This window comes from Monodelphis domestica, chromosome 4, assembly GCF_027887165.1.
Source record: "Monodelphis domestica isolate mMonDom1 chromosome 4, mMonDom1.pri, whole genome shotgun sequence".
NCBI lineage: Eukaryota > Metazoa > Chordata > Mammalia > Didelphimorphia > Didelphidae > Monodelphis > Monodelphis domestica.
Genome location: NC_077230.1, coordinates 191,758,018 through 191,776,877, shown reverse-complemented (window position 1 = coordinate 191,776,877; position 18,860 = coordinate 191,758,018). Strand labels below are relative to the sequence as shown.

General features: G+C 36.0%; 1 protein-coding gene across 6 annotated transcripts in view; it reads left to right on the top strand.

The window, feature by feature from the left end:
- Nucleotides 1-18,860, top strand: part of CCDC141 (coiled-coil domain containing 141) — a 325,959-nt gene that overhangs the window by 262,145 nt on the left and 44,954 nt on the right. For all 6 annotated transcript variants that reach the window (XM_007494445.3, XM_056794081.1, XM_056794080.1 and 3 more), the window contains 4 exons: nt 4,307-4,447; nt 5,004-5,198; nt 6,928-7,111; nt 11,121-11,233. In XM_007494445.3, coding sequence (XP_007494507.2) covers nt 4,307-4,447; nt 5,004-5,198; nt 6,928-7,111; nt 11,121-11,233 — 633 coding nt within the window. The remainder of the gene's footprint in view (nt 1-4,306; nt 4,448-5,003; nt 5,199-6,927; nt 7,112-11,120; nt 11,234-18,860) is intronic.

Genomic DNA, 18,860 nt, shown 5'->3' with positions numbered 1-18,860 from the left:
AGAGGACTTTAGCAATAAATTAATAATTCATTTGAGTATATGGTAGTCCAAGAAGCTTGGAAATAGAATCAGAAGACCTAGGTTTTTATCCCCCTTGGCTTTTTGTAAATGGGATTCAAATACTACCCTCCTATAGTTATTAGCTGTGTGCAAATCAATCAATCAATCAATCAATACTTATTAAATGCCCACTATGTGTCAGACACTGTACTAAATGCTAAGGATACAAAATGAGGCAAAAGACAGTCCCTATTCTCAAGGAACTTATACCCTAATGGGAGAGACTACATGCAAATAGATAGTAACAAATCAAGATATATGTGTGTGTGTGTATATATATATATATATATATATATATATATATATGACAAATGGGAAATAATAAAGAAAAGGACTGTGGTTTAATTAAGATGAGTTAGGGAAGGCTTCTTGTAGAAGGTGTGATTTTAATTGGGACTTATAAAAAATCCTTACCTTTCGTCTTAGAATCAATACTATGTATTGGTTCTAAGGCAGAAAAGAGGTAAGGACTAGGCGATGCCGGTTCAGTGACTTGCCCCGGGTCACACAGTTAGGAACTATCTGAGGCCAGATTTGAACCCAGGACCTCTCATCTCTAGGCCTGTCTGTCAATCTACTCAACTACCCAGCTGCCCCCTTTAATTGGGACTTTAAGGAAGCCAGGGAAGTATTTAATACGAATGGAGGAGGGAGAACATTTCAGTTATGGGAGACAGTCAGAGAGAATACCTGAAACCAAGAGATAGATTGTCTTGTTGATTACTGGATCCCAGTACCTATCAGGAAGTATGGTATAAGAAGACTGGAAATATAAAAGGGGGGGGGGATATAAAGGAGTTTTCCAAAGAGAGCAGTTGGTATCTGCTCCTAGAGGCAATAGGAAGTCAGTAGAGTTTATTGAGAGGGGGTGACATGACTTGACCTGCATTTTAGGAAAATCACATTAGTGACTAAATGGAGCGTGGATTGGAGTTGAGTGAGACGAGACAGGCAGATTCACCAGTAGGCTATTGCCATAATATAGGTGTGAAGTGATGAGGGCATGCACAAAAATGTCAGAAGAGAGATGGGGATATATTTGAGAGATGCTGCAAAGATAACATCAACAGCCTTGAGAGAGAGTAAAGAATCCAGGATAACTCCTAGGTTGCAAGTCTGAGGGGACAGGGAAGATGGCTTTCTTCTCTAGAGTAATAGGAAAAGCAAGAGAGGGAAGTTTAGGGGGAATGATAATGAGTTCGGTTTTGGAAATGTTGAGTTTAAGATGTCTACTGGACATTCAATTTGAGATGTCTGAAAGGCAACTGGAGATGCAAAATTGGGGATCAGCAGAGAGTCTGGGATTCAGCAGAGACTAGGGCCTCATTGATGAATCTTTTCTGAGTTCGAGTACCCAGAGGGCAAATTCAAGCTGTCTGTGAGCACACACACACACACATACACACACACCATTATTAGAGGGAGCTGAGGGAGAAAGGTCTTGGTTTGGGCCACTGGACAGAGGGGTGGGGAATGCAAAAATGTCCTTGGACATTGGGAAGAGGGGGAATGGAGCAGCTCCCCAGTGGCCAGTGCCGGCTCTGCATAAGTGCCATGTCTTTGCCAACTCTGGACAAGGGCAAGAGAGGGAAATTTGAGAATCATATAAATATAAAGATGGTAATTAAATCAATGGGAACTGATGAAAACACCAAGTGAAATAGAACAGAAGAAGATAAAAGGGCCCAGGACAGAATCCTTTGGGATACCAATTGTTAGAAGGCATGTTCTGAAAGAAAATCAAGCAAAGGAGAATAAGGGGTCAGATAGGCAGGAAGAAAACCAGGAGATAGTGATATCCCTAAAACCTAGAGAGAAGAGAGTATGAAGGAAAGAGGGATCAACGGTGTCAAAGATGGCAGAAAAGTCAAGGAAAATGAGGATGGAGAAGGGACCATTAAGATATCATTAGTAACTTTAGAGAGAACAGTTTCTGTGGAATGATTCAGTCAGAAACAGATTATAAAGGATTTAGAAGAGAGTAAAAGGAGAGAAAGTGAAAGCATCTATTGTAGATGGCCTTTTAGAGGAGTTACAAAAGGCAGAAGAGATATAAGATATACCAAGTGAGAGATTTGGGTTTGTTTGTTTTTTTCAGTTTAGAGGAAACATGGGTATGTTTGTAGGCCAAAGGAAATGAGCCAGTAGAGAAGATGAGACTCAAAATAAGTGAGAGTAGGGATGACAGAGGGAGCAATCTATTGGAGGAAATGGAATAAAATGAGATCATTTGAACAATCAATTCTAGTTTCCACTGATATAAAATTTGAAAAATCATAATTTATACCACCAAGTTCACAGGTCTGTTGTGAAACTTAAAGAAATTATATGTATATATATATATATGTATATATATATACATATATATATATATATATATATATATATAAAGTACTTGTAAATTGTAAGGGTCAGAAATGACAGCAGCAGAAATTGTCTTCTTAGGAAATGTAGAGTTCTTATCTTGGGTTCATTGGACCTCTTAGATTTCAGGTGCTCCAAGAATTTGAATGGGAAAATAAATCACGTCTTCATTTTCACTAACATTTGGTTTCCTTTGTAATTCTATGTATTTTATTTTATGCATTTAAAATACATTCTTCAAAGGGATCCATTGGCTTTTGCCAAAGGAGTCTATGATACATATATACACATACACACAAATCAAGAACCACTACATTAGAGGTTCTGTTCCATAATATTACACTACATTTTCAATTTTTAGTGTGGAATCACAGTGGAAAAAGTACTGCCCTTGGAATCATGATAACCTGGTTTCAAGTTTGTCCTCAGATATTTACTTTCCATGTAATTCTTGGTGAGACATACAGTCATCCAGTACTTCAGGAAACTCTCTAGACCTGTAAGTTGCAGAAAAGTGGCTACTCTCCATTGGCTCTTTACTACTAGTGAAATTACAGAGATTGGCAGAGCGTAGTCTGGCAAAATAAGAATGATTTTTGCATTTTTAAATAATTTTTAATAGTGATTGAATTGATTTTAATATTGATTTAAAAACAATTTAAAATAATATTCAAAAATCTATAAACTACTCTCTTGGCTATAACCATTCAAAATAGGCAGCAATCTTCATTTGGCCTGGGGGCTATAGTTTGCTGACATATTACATGTATATGTGTAAATATACACACATGTATATGCTTATATATTTGTATGCACATGAATATGTATATAAAAATCCACACACAAACATAAATATATACTGTAAGATGTTATTTGGACCAGTGATAAAGTTAGTTGAGTCTTGAATCTGTTTAGCTGTTCCTCCCTGGACTAAGGGCATGATGGATACCCTCAGGCCTGGAGGTCACTGAAAGAAGAAATCTGACTTTCTTGTAAGCAAAAGCAGATTTATTTAAGTTGATATTCTAGAGTTTGGGAAAGATGGTGGGCTAGGAGGATCCCTACTCTTTTCCCAAATCTATCTATCCCAGTTCCCTCTCATCCCCGTGGATCTCTTTGGTGTCCAACACTGTTGGCCCTACTTTACCTCTGTCTCTGTCTAGTTCTCACCTTCCTGTCTAAATAAACTAGTCTAAGCCCATCCAAACAGTCTTTGAATTAAGGTCAGAGCTAGTTGATCAATCAGGAGGATGGTGACAAAAATGACCTAGCCACCCCAGTCTGTAGACTGAGCCCACTTGAGGTAACACAGAAGTCTAAGTCAATTTCTCTGTTAATGTCTTCTTGGGAGTCAATAGATGTCAATGAGATGTCTGGGATCAATCAGGAACAACTGGAACCAAAGTAGGCAATTCAGGGAGATTTCCCACTGGATCTGGAGAGAGCTCAGTTCAGATGTGTCCTTCTCCACAAACTCCTCACTCTCCTCCAACTGCCAATCCTGACACACAGAACCCCTCACTGAAAATTCCAAGCTCCCTTTTACATTCTATTTTCTGCATCCAGCACATTTCTGTAATCTTATCTCTGGCCCTTCATATTTTACCCAAATTCCTCCCTTTCAATACACATAGGTATTATGCCTACATATAAATGCGTGATGCATATTGCATACATCTCTAAAGTAAATATATACATACATGTAGACATATATATATACATATATATATGTTCATTTGAGCAGACTTATTGTCTATTGAACAGTGCTCTGGAAATTTGTTAAAATATGTAAGATTGATAGGTGCCTTTATATATTAAGGAATAATGAATCATTAAGATATTTATGTCATTTAAAATGAAATTTCTCTTTCTCCAATTGCAGCATAGAGAGTCATTCAAAGATATTAAAAAGAAATTTAACAATCTGAAATTTAATTATTCCAAGAAAACAGAAAAGGCTCGCAATTTGAAAGTTCTCAAAAACCAAATTCAACAGGTGGATGTTTATGCTGAAAAAATTCAGGTATGTAATAATGCACATAAACTTTATAATATCTCTGGTGCTTCCCATTTTTTCTGTTCTTAAATCCCATCTCAATATTGACTTTGCTAATTATAGGAAGATATTTTTAAAAGTGGAAGCAAAGAATATCATTGAAATTCTCAAATAAAAAGCCCAAGAATATGCTCACCATTTAATTTGTCATATTATCTAACTGAATTAGAGTCTGATCTGAAATACAACCATTTGGTTTAATAATCAAAAATATGATGAAGAGTTTCAATAATTTATACTATTTTTAATGCCCTTGGACTCTTCATCTAAGAGTATTTATGATTAGCTGCCATGAATCTAAAGCTTTAAAGACAAAAACAAATAAGCAAAGCTTGGTTAACCTGAAAGAAAAAAAAAGCAATGTTAAATATATATCTATGATCATTAGGAGTTTTAAAAGGCAACAGTGAGGAATCATCATTTTTAGGTCATTGCTTTTAGGAAAGCCTCTGTTGTTTCAATAGAAATATTTTTCTTTTAGTACAATATAATGATAATCAATATTAATTTTTCTTTTGCTCAGACACTAAAGAAAAAAATGGAAAATTTTGAGATAAAAATATCTGATTCGTTATTAAATTATCCAACCAACAAAGTAACAATCCTCCTGGAATCAATAAGAGAATTGAAGAAACAAGTAGATGAATTTGGTAGAGTTGTTGAAGATTACAAGAAGAATTTGGATCTGATTGAGCATCTTCAGGAGACAATGGAAGAGGTATTAACCCAACCCTCCACAATGTTTTACAGCTCAGAGTAGAGAAAGAATAAAGAGAGGGCCTGATCTAATTAACTTGAAGTTGTTCACAACATTTGAGTGGACTGGGAGGCTTAAGGCAAAGCAAAAATTTCTCTATTTCATTAATTAAATTTTTAAACATAGAAGAAATGCAAGGGATTGAAAGTAGATGCTTACAATCACTTCAGAATTTAGTAAAAGAAAAATACTCTATAAATTTCCATTTATTTCTCGAACATTGAAAAGATTCAGATATTTATCTATTTAAATTATTTAGTTTATTGTATTAAAATACCCAGATAACTCTCTCTTCCTCTTCTTTCCTAGTTAGAGGTGTATTTGACAAAAACATATATGTCCATATAAAACTAAGTCTTGCTTATTTCTATTTATCAGTTCATTCTCTGAAGGTGGCCATACACAAGTCATGCTTCAAATAATATTCTGTATTTATTATGTGTTCTTATTGGTAGAAAGAATGATACTGGGAATATTTTTGGTTTAACAATGGTGGTGAGATTTGGGTTATATTGTATAGGAATAAGAGATTGATCTGTAATTTTATCAGTTTAGGGAACTCTGGATATAGGAACCTGTTTATGATTTTCTACTTAGTACTTTATACAGTTATATAATTAATAAGTGTAAGAGGTGGGACTTGAGCCCAGAACTACCTGACTTCAAGCCCAATCGCCTCTCCATGATGCATCTATATGTGTATATAAATATATACATATATACACACACACAAATAAGCATATTCATATATATGTACATATATATTGTGTAAGCCTAAAATAAATTATGAATAAATGTTTTCACATTCCATACCTGAGAAACTTTATACTGTGAAAGCATTATGTATAATATGACAGATTTATTATGACTAATATACAATGTATACATTTCTTGCCTTTAATACAGTTAAATTCATCACTTAGACATAGCATTAAAGCTAATCCTTCTTCTATATGTGAACCAAGTTGACAATTTTGTTGCTGCTATGTGACATTTATTTAAAGCCTAGCTCCTAACAGGGTTGGGTTTTTCTTATCTCTCACCCTGCAAGAGGGCTTCTGTCCTGTGTCAGACACATTCCTTTCATCATTGTTATTTATTTTTAGTGATAAACAGTTTCAATTCTCCTCTAAGGCTCTGGAAATATGACTGGTATCTTTCCTGAATAATTGGTCAAAGTGCTACTCCCTAACAAAGCCCCACTGTTTCATGGGTTAAATGCCATTCCCTACAAGTGGTTTTATTAGAGTATTTATTAGAATGTTATGTTGGCAATAGAGTATAATATAATATAAAATCTGTTAGTTGGTTCTAGTTTTTGTTGATTTTATTTACCTTTAGAGTCAATTCGTGGGACTTTTTTTGAAGTGTCAAATACAAATTATAAGTTAATTTAGTCTTGTTGGCAGAAAATATTTCTCAAGATATTATAGAGATGATTCTGAAAAACCCAAGGAAGAACATCCAGATAGATCTGATGCTAAATTTCTCTAATCTCTTGTCTTCTTGTTATCCAAATATAAAAGAAGGAGATCACCTCCTGTCATCTGTTTTATTATGATTTAGAAATATTCTTAAATGGGGAAGGGAATTCTTGGAAATGAAAAGTAGACCCTTCAGTAACTACCAACATGAACTTTACACAAACGGTCCTTTGTTCAATTTCATTGCTCTTTCCCATTTAACTTAGTGTCAGTTTTGGTGTGAAGAAGCAAGTGCTACAGTTGTTAGAGTTGGGAAGTATTCCACGGAGTGCAAGACAAAGGAAGCCATAGAAATTCTTCATAAGCAATTCAATAAGTTTATCATGCCTACAGTGCCCCAGCAAGAAGAGCGGATTCAGGAGATCACTGCTCTTGCTAAACGTTTATATGGTGAGATCCCTTCTAAGTCCTCTGGTGATGTGCTATTGAATGAATCTGTTCTGAGGCTAATCCTGTAAAAAATGTGCATGCTTCAAGCCCTTAGGGCTCATTACTACACTGACCTACTCAAATAATCAAGGTGAGTCCCAAAACCACAAAACTAAGCAGTGGAGATCAGAGAGAGTAAAGCTTACAAACAGAAGCAGAGAAATGCTTGCATTAACCTACTTCTTTGTATAATCTATTCTTTCCAGTTGCCTTTTCTTCAACACATTCCATTTTTCATTGCTACAAAAAGAAAACCAGAATAAAATAATAACCTGGACAGCAAAAAAATAATAATAATAACAATAGGAGCCAAGAAATTGAGACATGTTGAAGAACAAAGCCATGAAAAAAATAATAAATATCCCTTTACTCTTTGAATACACAGAGAATTATTTAGGGAAAACTGCTTTTGAGACTCTGAAATATTTTAGGCTCATAGTAGAGGAAAGAAGAAAATGATCTTCCTTCTTTTCTTTGTAAAAAGCAGCATTTCAAAGACTTTGGGTTTTTGTATGAGAGTTGGCCTTGAAACCAGGAAGACCTGGGTTAAAGTCTTATTTTTAAGAAATCCCAGAAGTGTGAACCTAAGCAAGTCATTTAACTTTTCAGTGTTACAAGCAATTCCCAGTCTTTATCCCTATACATTTCAGAGAAGGTGAATTCCAGCATTGGTAGAGTTTCCTCATCTAAGAGTTTCCTCTACCAAATGAAATCCCAGGGGCAATTCCCATCCTTTTCCTGTATTCCCTTACTCATCTATCATCTGGCAAATATATCATCTCATTTTTTTTCTTACTCTGCATCTGAAAATACATCCTACCTGTCAAACTGAGAAATCCTGCCTTCTTAGAGCCCATTTAATCAATTCCCTTGTCTGGAAGTCTGTCAGCTGAGCCTTGGATAGTAGGATGATAAAGAACATGATAAGTATGTTCTGTGAATTCTCTGGTATCATTCCTATGAGACCAAGGATATTCAGTGACCAGGCAAATCCAGCTTGGGTGGGTATTGCACCAGGTGACCACAGAATGCTAAATTTGATGACACAGTTTCTGCCAAGGAGATATTTTTCCCTTTGGAATATGATCAAGTATCTAGGAATGGTAACCATAATGATTTGTAAGGTCCTTTATACATGCAGCTCCTTATTGTAGCATTACACCTCTGTTCTTCCAGGTTCCCTAGAGAGAAAGTAAAGCCACAACACAAGTAACAAAAAAATAAGAGAACAAAAAAGAGGTCACTTGGAAACAGATTAGATGAGGAACATTTTTCCATATACCTCCCTTCTGGGGAAGTGGGTGTAATTGACTGTAACTATCTCTATCCTTCTCCCGGTCTTACCTGAAGGGGGTAGGAAGACAAGGGAAGGGGTATAGAAAAGTCCAAAGATTTCTATTGCAAAATGAGATGGTTTGGAGAAAATAAGATTTGCTTTATAGTTTAGGGGAAATGTTCCAATTCCACTTGGCTTCCTATCTCTGTAAATAATCCTAGAAAGGTTCAAACTGGAGCAGGCAAATAAAAATTTTAAATTGTTCTGAGCCCTCATGCAACATGCTGATTTTCAAGTCAGGAGGGTAGTGCCCCAGCCATTTGAATTTGTTGTACTCCAGCTTCAAAAGGTTTTTCTCCCCTTCACAACCCCTAATCCTCTTCCCACATTCAGTTACAAAAATAATAATTTAGGAAGCAAATAAAAGTGTATTATCCTTAGGGAAACATTATTTAAAAGGAAATAGCAATAATCAGTAAGCAACATTTAAAATAGCAGAGAAACATTTAGAAATGAACTCTGCTTTCTACTACGTGTGACAATAGAACAGAAGGGAAATATTGAGAGTGAAGTGTATCACTATTGTTCCAGCTGTTTCTCTGAATAGGGTACTTGGGTAACTGATGAATTCCCTTAATAAGTCAAACTACAAGTTAGGAAAAGGAAAAGGCTCCAACCTCCACAAGGTCAGTCTCCTTAAAAGCATCTGTCTGCTCATCCGCTGCTGTTGCTGCCTTTGTCCCCACCCCACCCCACTGTCTCTGTCTTCCTTCCCTTCTCTGTCCTCTTCTTTACTCACTCCATTATCTTTTTATTTCTGTCCCTATCTCTTCTCTCCCCCACCCCCATCTTTCTCTCTCTGTCTCTTCACCATTCTCTCTTCCTCTGAAAGCTATGTCCTTCAGTTCCAATCCAATGATAACTTCCTTTCTTCTCTAAATGAAAAGAAATATAATTCCCAACATCTTTACTCCCTTAGGTCCCTTTCCAAGAATAATTCAAGTCAGAATGGCTCTTATACTAATATAAGAAAACATGGAACCTCACTCAAATCTCATTTTACCCATCTCACACATGGTCCAGTGTTGAGAGAGGGAAAATAGTTGTGTTTCTTCCAAGTCACTGATACAGAAATTGAGTATTGAGAGGTTCTCATAACATAAGAGAAAGGGAGAATCCTTGAGATACACTGATAATCCTTTGGCCTGATTCTATAGGGACATTTGGGGTTTGTTGGTTTTGTTTGGTCCTGTTTGGTGATTTCATGAAAGGAATTCTAGCTGTGAAAACTCCCTCATCTGATATAGATGATCAATTTGTCTATCTGTAACTTATACTTTTAAGAGGAATGTTTAAAGGTACTTAGAGGTTAAATCACTCTTTCATGGATAAATAGATAGTATATTAGAAGATGTACTCAAACTAAAAACAAAAAGCCTTCAGTGATGAGACCATGTCCCACTGCCTTTATACTCTTCTAGTTTACTAAATAGTAAAAAAGCACACCTTATTTTATGAAGTAGAAATAGGTGAAATAGATTAAAGCTGACTCTCACATAAATTACCATGAAGTGACAAACTGTCTTGTGGGCTCATTTTGATTTTGGATTTGTGTTCCCAGCTCACCTGCTGCTCCAATCTTGTGATAATAACAGATCAAAATAAGGAATGCAGAACCTCTGAGCCTGGGACCAAAGGATATAATCATTATTTAGATCTTCCACTCCTTTCTTCCTTTGCTATCATTAGGAAAACAGAAAATTATTACATAAGTTACTATATTCCATGCAAAAACAAAAAGAAAAAAAAAACTAGAGAATAAATTCTGTAACTGTTCTCTTGGGAATTTTGCTAAAATGAAGCTTCCCAGTGGACATATTGAATCAATTCCCCCAATCTGAAAGTTGTAAAACTTTCCACAAGCATTTAGTATCTGACTTCTGTGTGATACATATGGTTCTATGAGTTGAGGATGCAAAAGAAAAAGCAATCTATCCACAGATAAACAAGTACAAAATATATGCAAGCTAATTTAGTAACATGGGCAACTAAGTAGCTAGGAGGATAGAATGCTGGACCTGGAGTTAGGAAGACCTCAGCTTAAATGTGGCCTCAGATATTTACTAGCTATGTGACTCTGGGCAAATCACTTAACCCTCTTTGCCTCAGTTTCTGCAGATGTAAAATGAGCTAGAGAAGGAAAAGGCAAGCCATTCCAATATCTTTATCAAGAAAACCCCAAAATAGGGTCATGAAGAGTTGGACACCACTGAAATTACTAAACAACAAAATTTAAGGATGTGATTGGGGTGAGGAATTCTAGTTCAGAGATCTAGAAAACCCCGTGGTAGAAGGGGCTGGGGGTGGCTTTAAATGGATCCTTGAAAGGAGCTGTGGATTTCTAGAGGTGAAAATGAGAAGAGATTATTCCAGATGTGGAGGACAGCTCATATAAAGGTAAGGAAACAAGAAATGTAGTAATGAGTTCTGAGACCAATAAGTACTGTCAAATTAGGTGCTTTCAAACCACTCCATCTTTCCTTAGGACAGTAATATCCTGTATACTACCAATACTTTGCCAGCCTGGCTGGCTGACTATTAGCCTCCAGCATTCTAATGATATAATGAACTTTTGGACTTTTTCTTGGAAAGATTTGCCTTTAAGTAGTTTCCTTCCTTCCTCCCCTTTGCCAGGTTTAGAAGAGGGGCAGAAATATGCTGAGAAAATAATAACAAAACACCAAGAGGTTTTGGAATCTGTTACTGAATTGTGTGGCTCACTAACGGAACTTGAACAGAAGCTAGAGGTAATTTCTTCTTGCCAGAATATGTCTTCTCAAGTAATTTTTAATAAAAATGTGTTGATCAGATGTCTCATACAAAGATGTGTTAATGAAAATTCTCAAGAGACAGAATGGGCACATTTGTTTCACAGCTTTCCAACATCATTATCTGGGTGTCTCCTATAATTAATTCTGTTTCTTTTCCATCATTTCAGAGGAAAAAAGTTACTGAGGATGAAGGCTAAATAAAATTGTAGTGGTTGCTCAGATTACATTTTTCCTGTGCTATTAGATGAAGAATAACTGCTTATAGAGAAGACTAAAGTAACTGTTACAGATGTTATATTATTCTTTAATATCCATTACTAGATGATGGATATGAATTTTCTTTATGTTGAGGTCCCAGAGATAAATGACATCTTCATTACATTTATAATCCACTGGATTTTCAGAAACTTTCACGTCAAACATTATCATTCTTAATGGAATAAAAGTAATCATAGGAAATATTGAAAGAAACCATTTTTGACAGTGTCTAGATAAAACTAATGCAACTAGCTGAAAATGAAAAGTTCATTCTTTCACAAAAAAGTTTCTAAAGAATTTCATAATCTGGTTCCACTCTGTCAACCTGGTTTTCCCTCTCACTGTTCCACATCCCTTAGTCTTTGTTCATACTGAGCTCCCTACCAATTCCTACCTGTCTTCAAAGTCAAGTTTAAGTTCTATTTGTTACATGAAAGCTTTCCCGCCTCCTCTGATCCTTACAGAACTTTTCCTTCTCTAGAAGAGACAGCTAGATAGTGCAGTGGATAGAATGCTGGGTCTGAAATCAGGTAAATCTGAGTTAAAATTTGACCTCAGACATTTACTACTTGTAGGATCCTGGGCAACCTAACCTCTATTTGTTTCAGTTTTTTAATTGTAAAATGGGAATGCTAATAGGACCTACCATTTTGTCCCCTTTCCATCCTCCCCCTTCCACAGATCTATTGTGAGTAGTAAATGAAATACAATTTGTAAAGCCCCTAGCACAGTGGCTGGCTTAGTGGGCACTAAATAATTGTTTGTTTTCTTCCTCTTTCCTTCACTTACTTCTAGAACTTGATCATCTATTTTCTATGTCTTATATGCCATTTCAACTAGATTTCAAGTTCCTCAAAGTGGGTGGAATATTCTACATCTCTCATGTTATCCTTATTACCACCCGTCTCAATGCCAGATATATTAGTCACTACCTGGAAAGAGCTATAATATAATTGAGACAAGACCTACCTATATGAAATATTAAAATAATATAATATAGGATGTGAATAGACATTCAAAGGAAGTATACAGAAAATAAATTCTAGGGGGCAACTAGGTGGTCAGTGGGTTGAGAGCCAGGCCTAGAGACAGGAGGTCCTTGGTTCAAATCTGGACTTAGCCAAATCCTAGCTGTATGATCTTGGGCAAGTTGCTTAATCTTGTTTGCCTCAGTTCCTTATCTGTAAAATGAGCTGGAGAAAGAAATGGCAAGCCACTCTAGAATCTTTGCCAAGAAAATCCCAAATGGGGTGGTGAAGAGTCAGAAATGACTCGAAAATGACTGAACCACAAAAGTCGCCTTTTACAAACAACACCTCCAAAATTAGAGCAAAAAGTTGATGTAGATATCGAATTCTTAACCACTATGCTATAATTAGCTCTGTGCTTTTGGATGTGAAGAGCTTCCCCCTTTTAGGCTTCCTATCTAGTAGGTGTGAAACAAGGAACTCCTAACTTCCTTATCTCAAGTTATCCTTAATTACCAACAGACTTCTTCATGTCCCAGAATCTCTAAAAAATCCCCATTTATTGTCATTAGAAGTCTCTTCGATAATTAAAGAAAAAAGTTGTCCCCTCTTGAAATTTACAGAATTTCTAGTAAAGTCTTTCTGGGTAATCCCCCACACACACACACACCCGCCCCATGTGGCGACATTATCTAGCGTGAGAATGAGCCCATGAGGTTAATGACTTCATGTGAGGTCTAGAGTCACCAAGCATTATTACAGGGAATAGAAAGATTCCTTACTATTGCTATTATGGGATCTAAGTAATAGGTAATTTTTATTGTGAGATTATAGTGAATAATTCTGTAAATTTCATGGCATGATGGATAGAGAGAGCTGGCAATGGAGCCAGGAAGACCTGGCAAGCCTGGAAGAACAGAAAGACAAACCATATGGGCAAATCGTTTAGCTTCTCAGTCCCCAGGCAATTCTCTAAGTCTGAAAATTGTAGAGTGAACGCCATTCTACATTAGTAAAAGGAATTTCCTCACCCAGAATTCCTTTTACCAAAAAATTACAAGTCTGGGCAAAATAAACAACATCCCCAAATGCTAAATGGAGTGCACCTTTGTAATTAAACTACCAGGTTTTGCCAGACTGTTTTACGAAATATATATTACTAGGGCAGCTGGGTGTTACAGCAGAGAAAGTGCCAGTCTGGCATCATGAAAGACTCATCTTCATGATTTCAAATATGACCTCAGACACTTACTATTGGTGTGATCCTGGGAAAATCACTTAACCCTGTTGGTCTCAGTTTCTTCACTTGTTAAATAAGCTAGAAAAGGAAATAATAAACTTGGTAAGTGGTAAAAAAAAATAAATGCCAAGAAAACTCCAAATGGGATCACAAAGAGTCAGACAATGTGGAAATGATTGAACAAGAAATATATTTACTAACCCAATTTTTTTAATTTTCTAAGTTAGTAAATGTATGCATTTAATAAAGTATAAACAGACCATCAACATAAAGACATTCATTTACACCATTATTATGGCCATTTTACTTTGTATTTTTTCCATAAAAGAAGAACTTTTCCTTTCTGTGAAAACAACCGAGTTCTCTTCTAATCTCAAAGGAACTTTGCCCAATAGTTCAAGTACTTCACAGCAGCTCTGTGGCACTGATAGACAGACCATCAGTCCTTTAGTGTAAAAGTGATGGAACACAATTATAGCTGTCAGGAGCTCTGCTTGACACCATTTCACATATAAGCTCTGGTGCAGTTGGTACAAGACACTAAATCAGACAGACAGCAAAATGAAAGAGCAGCAGCAATAAGCTTCACCTTTAAATAGCTCAATTATGTCTTTCCATCTCTTATTGTCACAATTACTTGCAATATAGCTCAGATAAAAAGCTCCCCACCAAATACTGTTTGGTCAGGGCTATAAGTACAATTGGGTAAAAATCTTATCAAAGAACCACCATAGTTGACTATGTTGTAATTAAAGGGTGCTGATCTTCTTAGCAAAAACATTTAGGTCACAAGAAGCAAATCCCCAAGGCTATTACATGAAGCCCCATTGTGGATTTTTCCCCAAGATGACACTCTTCCTCTTAATCTTCCGACCCATGAATGTAGGCAGTTGAATTGGATGATAAGGCAAATGACAAGGTAATCTTACTGCATGGAATTAAAAGCCAGCTAACTGCCTATCCTCTTTTTTAAAATGAAATTATTCTGATTCTAAACATTTGTATCTCGAGAGAGCAATCCAAAGAGAGTTTCCCTATGTCTTTGGAAGTTTCTCTGCCCAAAACATTTTCAAGTTACAATTTATAGAGTTCAAGAACAAAGACGAGTTCCATAATAATCTAACCATAGTGCCAGAGTTCAGGTAAAAATTCATTTAACAGTTTTTCCTCTTCAAAACTAGCTATAATCATTGAAAATGTCCCAGAATTCTGGAAGATGTTTTCCTAAATGATTAAATTCAAATAAGTCAAATCAACACGCATATATCAAGAGCTTATAACATGCCAGGCTAAGTGCTGGGGATGCAAAAACAAACAAAGAAACACAAGGCTCTGACTTTAAGAAGCTCATAATCTGGGGAGTTAGGTGGCTCAAGGGATTGAGAGCCAGGCCTAGAGGTGGGAGGTCCTGTGTTCAAATTTGACTTCAGACACTTTCCAGCTATATGATTCTGGAAGTCACTTAACCCCCATTACCTAATCCTTACCGCTCTTTTGCCTTGGAACCAAAACACAATATTGATTCTAAGAGAGAAGTTGAAGGTTTAAAAGAAAAGAAGCAGCAGCTCATAATCTTGGAGAAAGACAATATGCATACAACCACGTGCATATTAGATGTATATAGACAGGTCATGACTTTCATTAAATTAAGGTATTTCCACTGTTTGGTTACCAACCTAATCCATTTTCTATAAGCTTCAAGTTTAAAAATCTTCATTCAATTTTCTCTCAGAAACTGAGCAGGGCTTTGGGGAGAATGATATAAAAGGTTTCAGTGAATAACATTATTGGAGAATGTATAGTTAAGGAGAAACTGACAGGCATTCCTCATTCAGATTAGAACCCATCATGAGACCAACGCACTATCCTGCTGTCATAATGTAATATGTAAATAACCTAAGGTGGAAATAGAAGGGGGACTCAGTCTATTTCCACACTATTTAATGGCAGAAGTGAGTTTGGAACCCAAGCCTCCTGACTCCCAAACATGACTTTTTTTCCCCCTTTCAGCACCCAAATTATTGTTTCTAAATAAAATAAATGTTTTGCAGATACAGTTTCCTTCTTTAAAAAATGCATGACATTTCCCCCTTTCCATTTTATCATGTTTATAATGATCCTGGAAATAAAGCTGAAAGCATTTGGGAGAAACAACTAATTGGGGCACCCCTCAGTCTCTGGAGCAGTAACAGTCAGCAACTCTAGAGTCAGGATAAGGAATTCCCCTTTGGTTGGGGCAATAAGCTGCACACACAGGTGATGGAGGGGACTGACACTAGAGATCTCAGTGGAGGGGTCCCCTCAGTGGCCACCTGCTCTCTTAAGATAGCCCTTTGTTAAAACTATAAGGAATTTATTTGAGTAGACAGGAAGAATCCCTCTGTTAGAAATGCTAATAAACCTTTGAGTTTCCTCCCTTCCACCTGAACATCCTAGGAGTGATCTCAGGATTAGGGGAGAGATTCTTGGAACAACAGGTAGACCATAGACAAATCTGTGAAATGTATGTTCTGCTCACTTTTAGTATCTTTTTTTTTTAACATTCTCTGGAGACATCCAATTATACAATATGTAGAATGTTGGGTCTGAAGACAGGAAAATCTGAATTCCTATATGGCCTCAGACACTGTGTGACACTGGATGAGTCATTTAATGTTTCCTTTAGACCTCTCAATTATAATGGGGATGATAATAGCATCTACTTTCTAGGATCAATGCTTGACACACAGTAGGCACAATTCCCCCCTTCTACCTTCTTTATTCCCTGCTAAGGGTCCCAGTGACCCCAAATTGCCTCCCTGGATGCTCAGGACCCCCCCAGATACCTCTTCTAAACCTTCCCTCCTCTGCCCAGTGTTCCAGATCTTTCTCTACACTCTTCTTATTCAGATTTCCCTTTCGGGAGTCACATTCCCTTAGAGATCTTCTGGATGGGTATTGGCTGATCTGAGAACTGAATCTGTATTAATATGCTACTTTCCCAGGTGACATCTACATTTTTGCCCTTAGTGTCAAGAAGTGGCTTTAATTGACTGTTTTGTGGGAAAGATGAGGTAATACCTATGGCATGACTTAATTAAGTCATACCACCTGGGTGGCTTTCTACTTATTTGGCCCTGCCTGCAATCCCCTGCTCACTTAACTGATTAGGTAGGGAGTCTCATAATAGCCCACACAGCTAAATAGCCTATCTATCTACATGACTATAAAGAATCATTTTGTCAGTAAATTCTTCCTCCAATACAAGAGAATAAATGAACCAATTTGAATGAAATATTTTTATGAAATGCTTCATGAAGAACCTGTTCAGATATGAAAAGATCATTAGGCCCAGCTGAATGTCCTAGTTTATTCTCAGCCAAATCAAGCACCTCCATTTTGTGTTATACATAATGTGTTAAATTACCTATCTTATGTGTGTGCTAACTTCAGATTTTTATAGACTACATGCATGAAATCAACTCTCATTATAGTTTATATGAACAAATAAACATACCAATAACTCTTTCAATATCTCTATGAAATATGGCTGATGAGGAATTGATGTTCAGGCAAAGAGATCAGAGCATTGCTTCTCGGAGGACTAGAAGGATTAATATTTTTGAGGGCTAGAAGAACAGGTCCATTGTCAATCATCTTTGAAAAATTGTGGCGAAACAAAGATCAGTAACAGTACAACTTGGAAAAGGTAAATGCCCCAATTTGAAAAAAAAAATAAGAAGAAAATAAATCCTAGAAAATATAAGCCAGTAAAATTGATTTTGATTGTTGGCAAAATCCTAGAACATTGTATTCAAGAGATGATCCATCTCTTGTAAATATTTAGAAAAGAAAATGGTGATTCCAAAGGTCCAACGGGGCTTCATTAAGAATAACTCATGCCAGACTGATCATATTTCCTTTTTTGATATGGTTTCTAGATGGTATGTTAGAAAAACGCTGTAGGTACAATTTGCTTAGATTTTATCAAAGTGTTTTAAAAGTTTTTCAGGATGTAGTTATGGAAAAGATGTAGATATGTGTGTATTAAAAGAGAATAATTAGCTATATTCAGAATTGATGGAAGGGTAGACCCTATGATTAGTGATTAAAATGACTTGATATTAATTTGGAAGATGTTCTATAGGGAGTGTTTCAGGGATCTGTGCTTGGCTATGTGCTAGAATTTATCACTGATTTGGATGAAAATGTAGAAAAAATATTTATCAAATGTTAGATGACTCAAAGTAGAATTGGTAGCAGAGTTTGTTAGCAGCAGATGACAGTCGAGTTTCAAAAGACTTTATTGTTTGAATAAAATCTTTATGGATTGGGTAAAATTTTTAAAAAGTCATATTACTATTTTTGTTACATATATTTTTAGATTACTCTCACTTAGTAAGAGGCATTTTATAACAAAGCAAAATAGTGAAGTAAAAGTAACATAATCTAAAAGTACATGAAATATTTCTCATCTGTAATACCCTCCTTCTACTTAAAAAATTTATAGAAACCTATTTTCTCTCTTGCCCACACCCCCAAAAATGAAAAGAAAAACAAATTGATTGTAATAAATATGCATACTCAAGCAAAACAAATTCCCCCAATGGTTGTAGACACTGAAAAAAGTATACATATCTTATTCAGCACTCTAAATCCATTACCTCTCTTTAATGGACAGTGTGTTTCATCAATAATCCTTTGGAATCACGAATCATCAGTGTATTGATCTTAATTCTTGTAGCTTCCAAAAAAATTTTCATTATTACTGTATAGATTGTTCTCCTGGTTCTACCTTTTTAAAAAATCCTTAAAATTCTTCATTTGCATAACATTGATGTAATAGTGTATTCTTTTGGTTTCAATTACTTCCTTTATCAGTTCAGATAAAGGTTTTTAGGTTTTTTGGAATCACTTAATTGCTCATTTCTTATATAACTATCACATTCCTGCATTACAGTTTTTTCAGCCTTTCTTTAATTAATAGGTATTCCCTTAGTTATTAAGGTTTTTGTCACCCCAATAAAAGCTGCTATACATATTTTTGTACCTAAAAGACCTTATCCTCTTTCTTTGATCTCTTTTGACTGTAAGTCTCACAGTGGTACAGCTATGTCAAAAGGTCTTGCCCAAGGTCCCACAGCTAAGAGATGTCTGA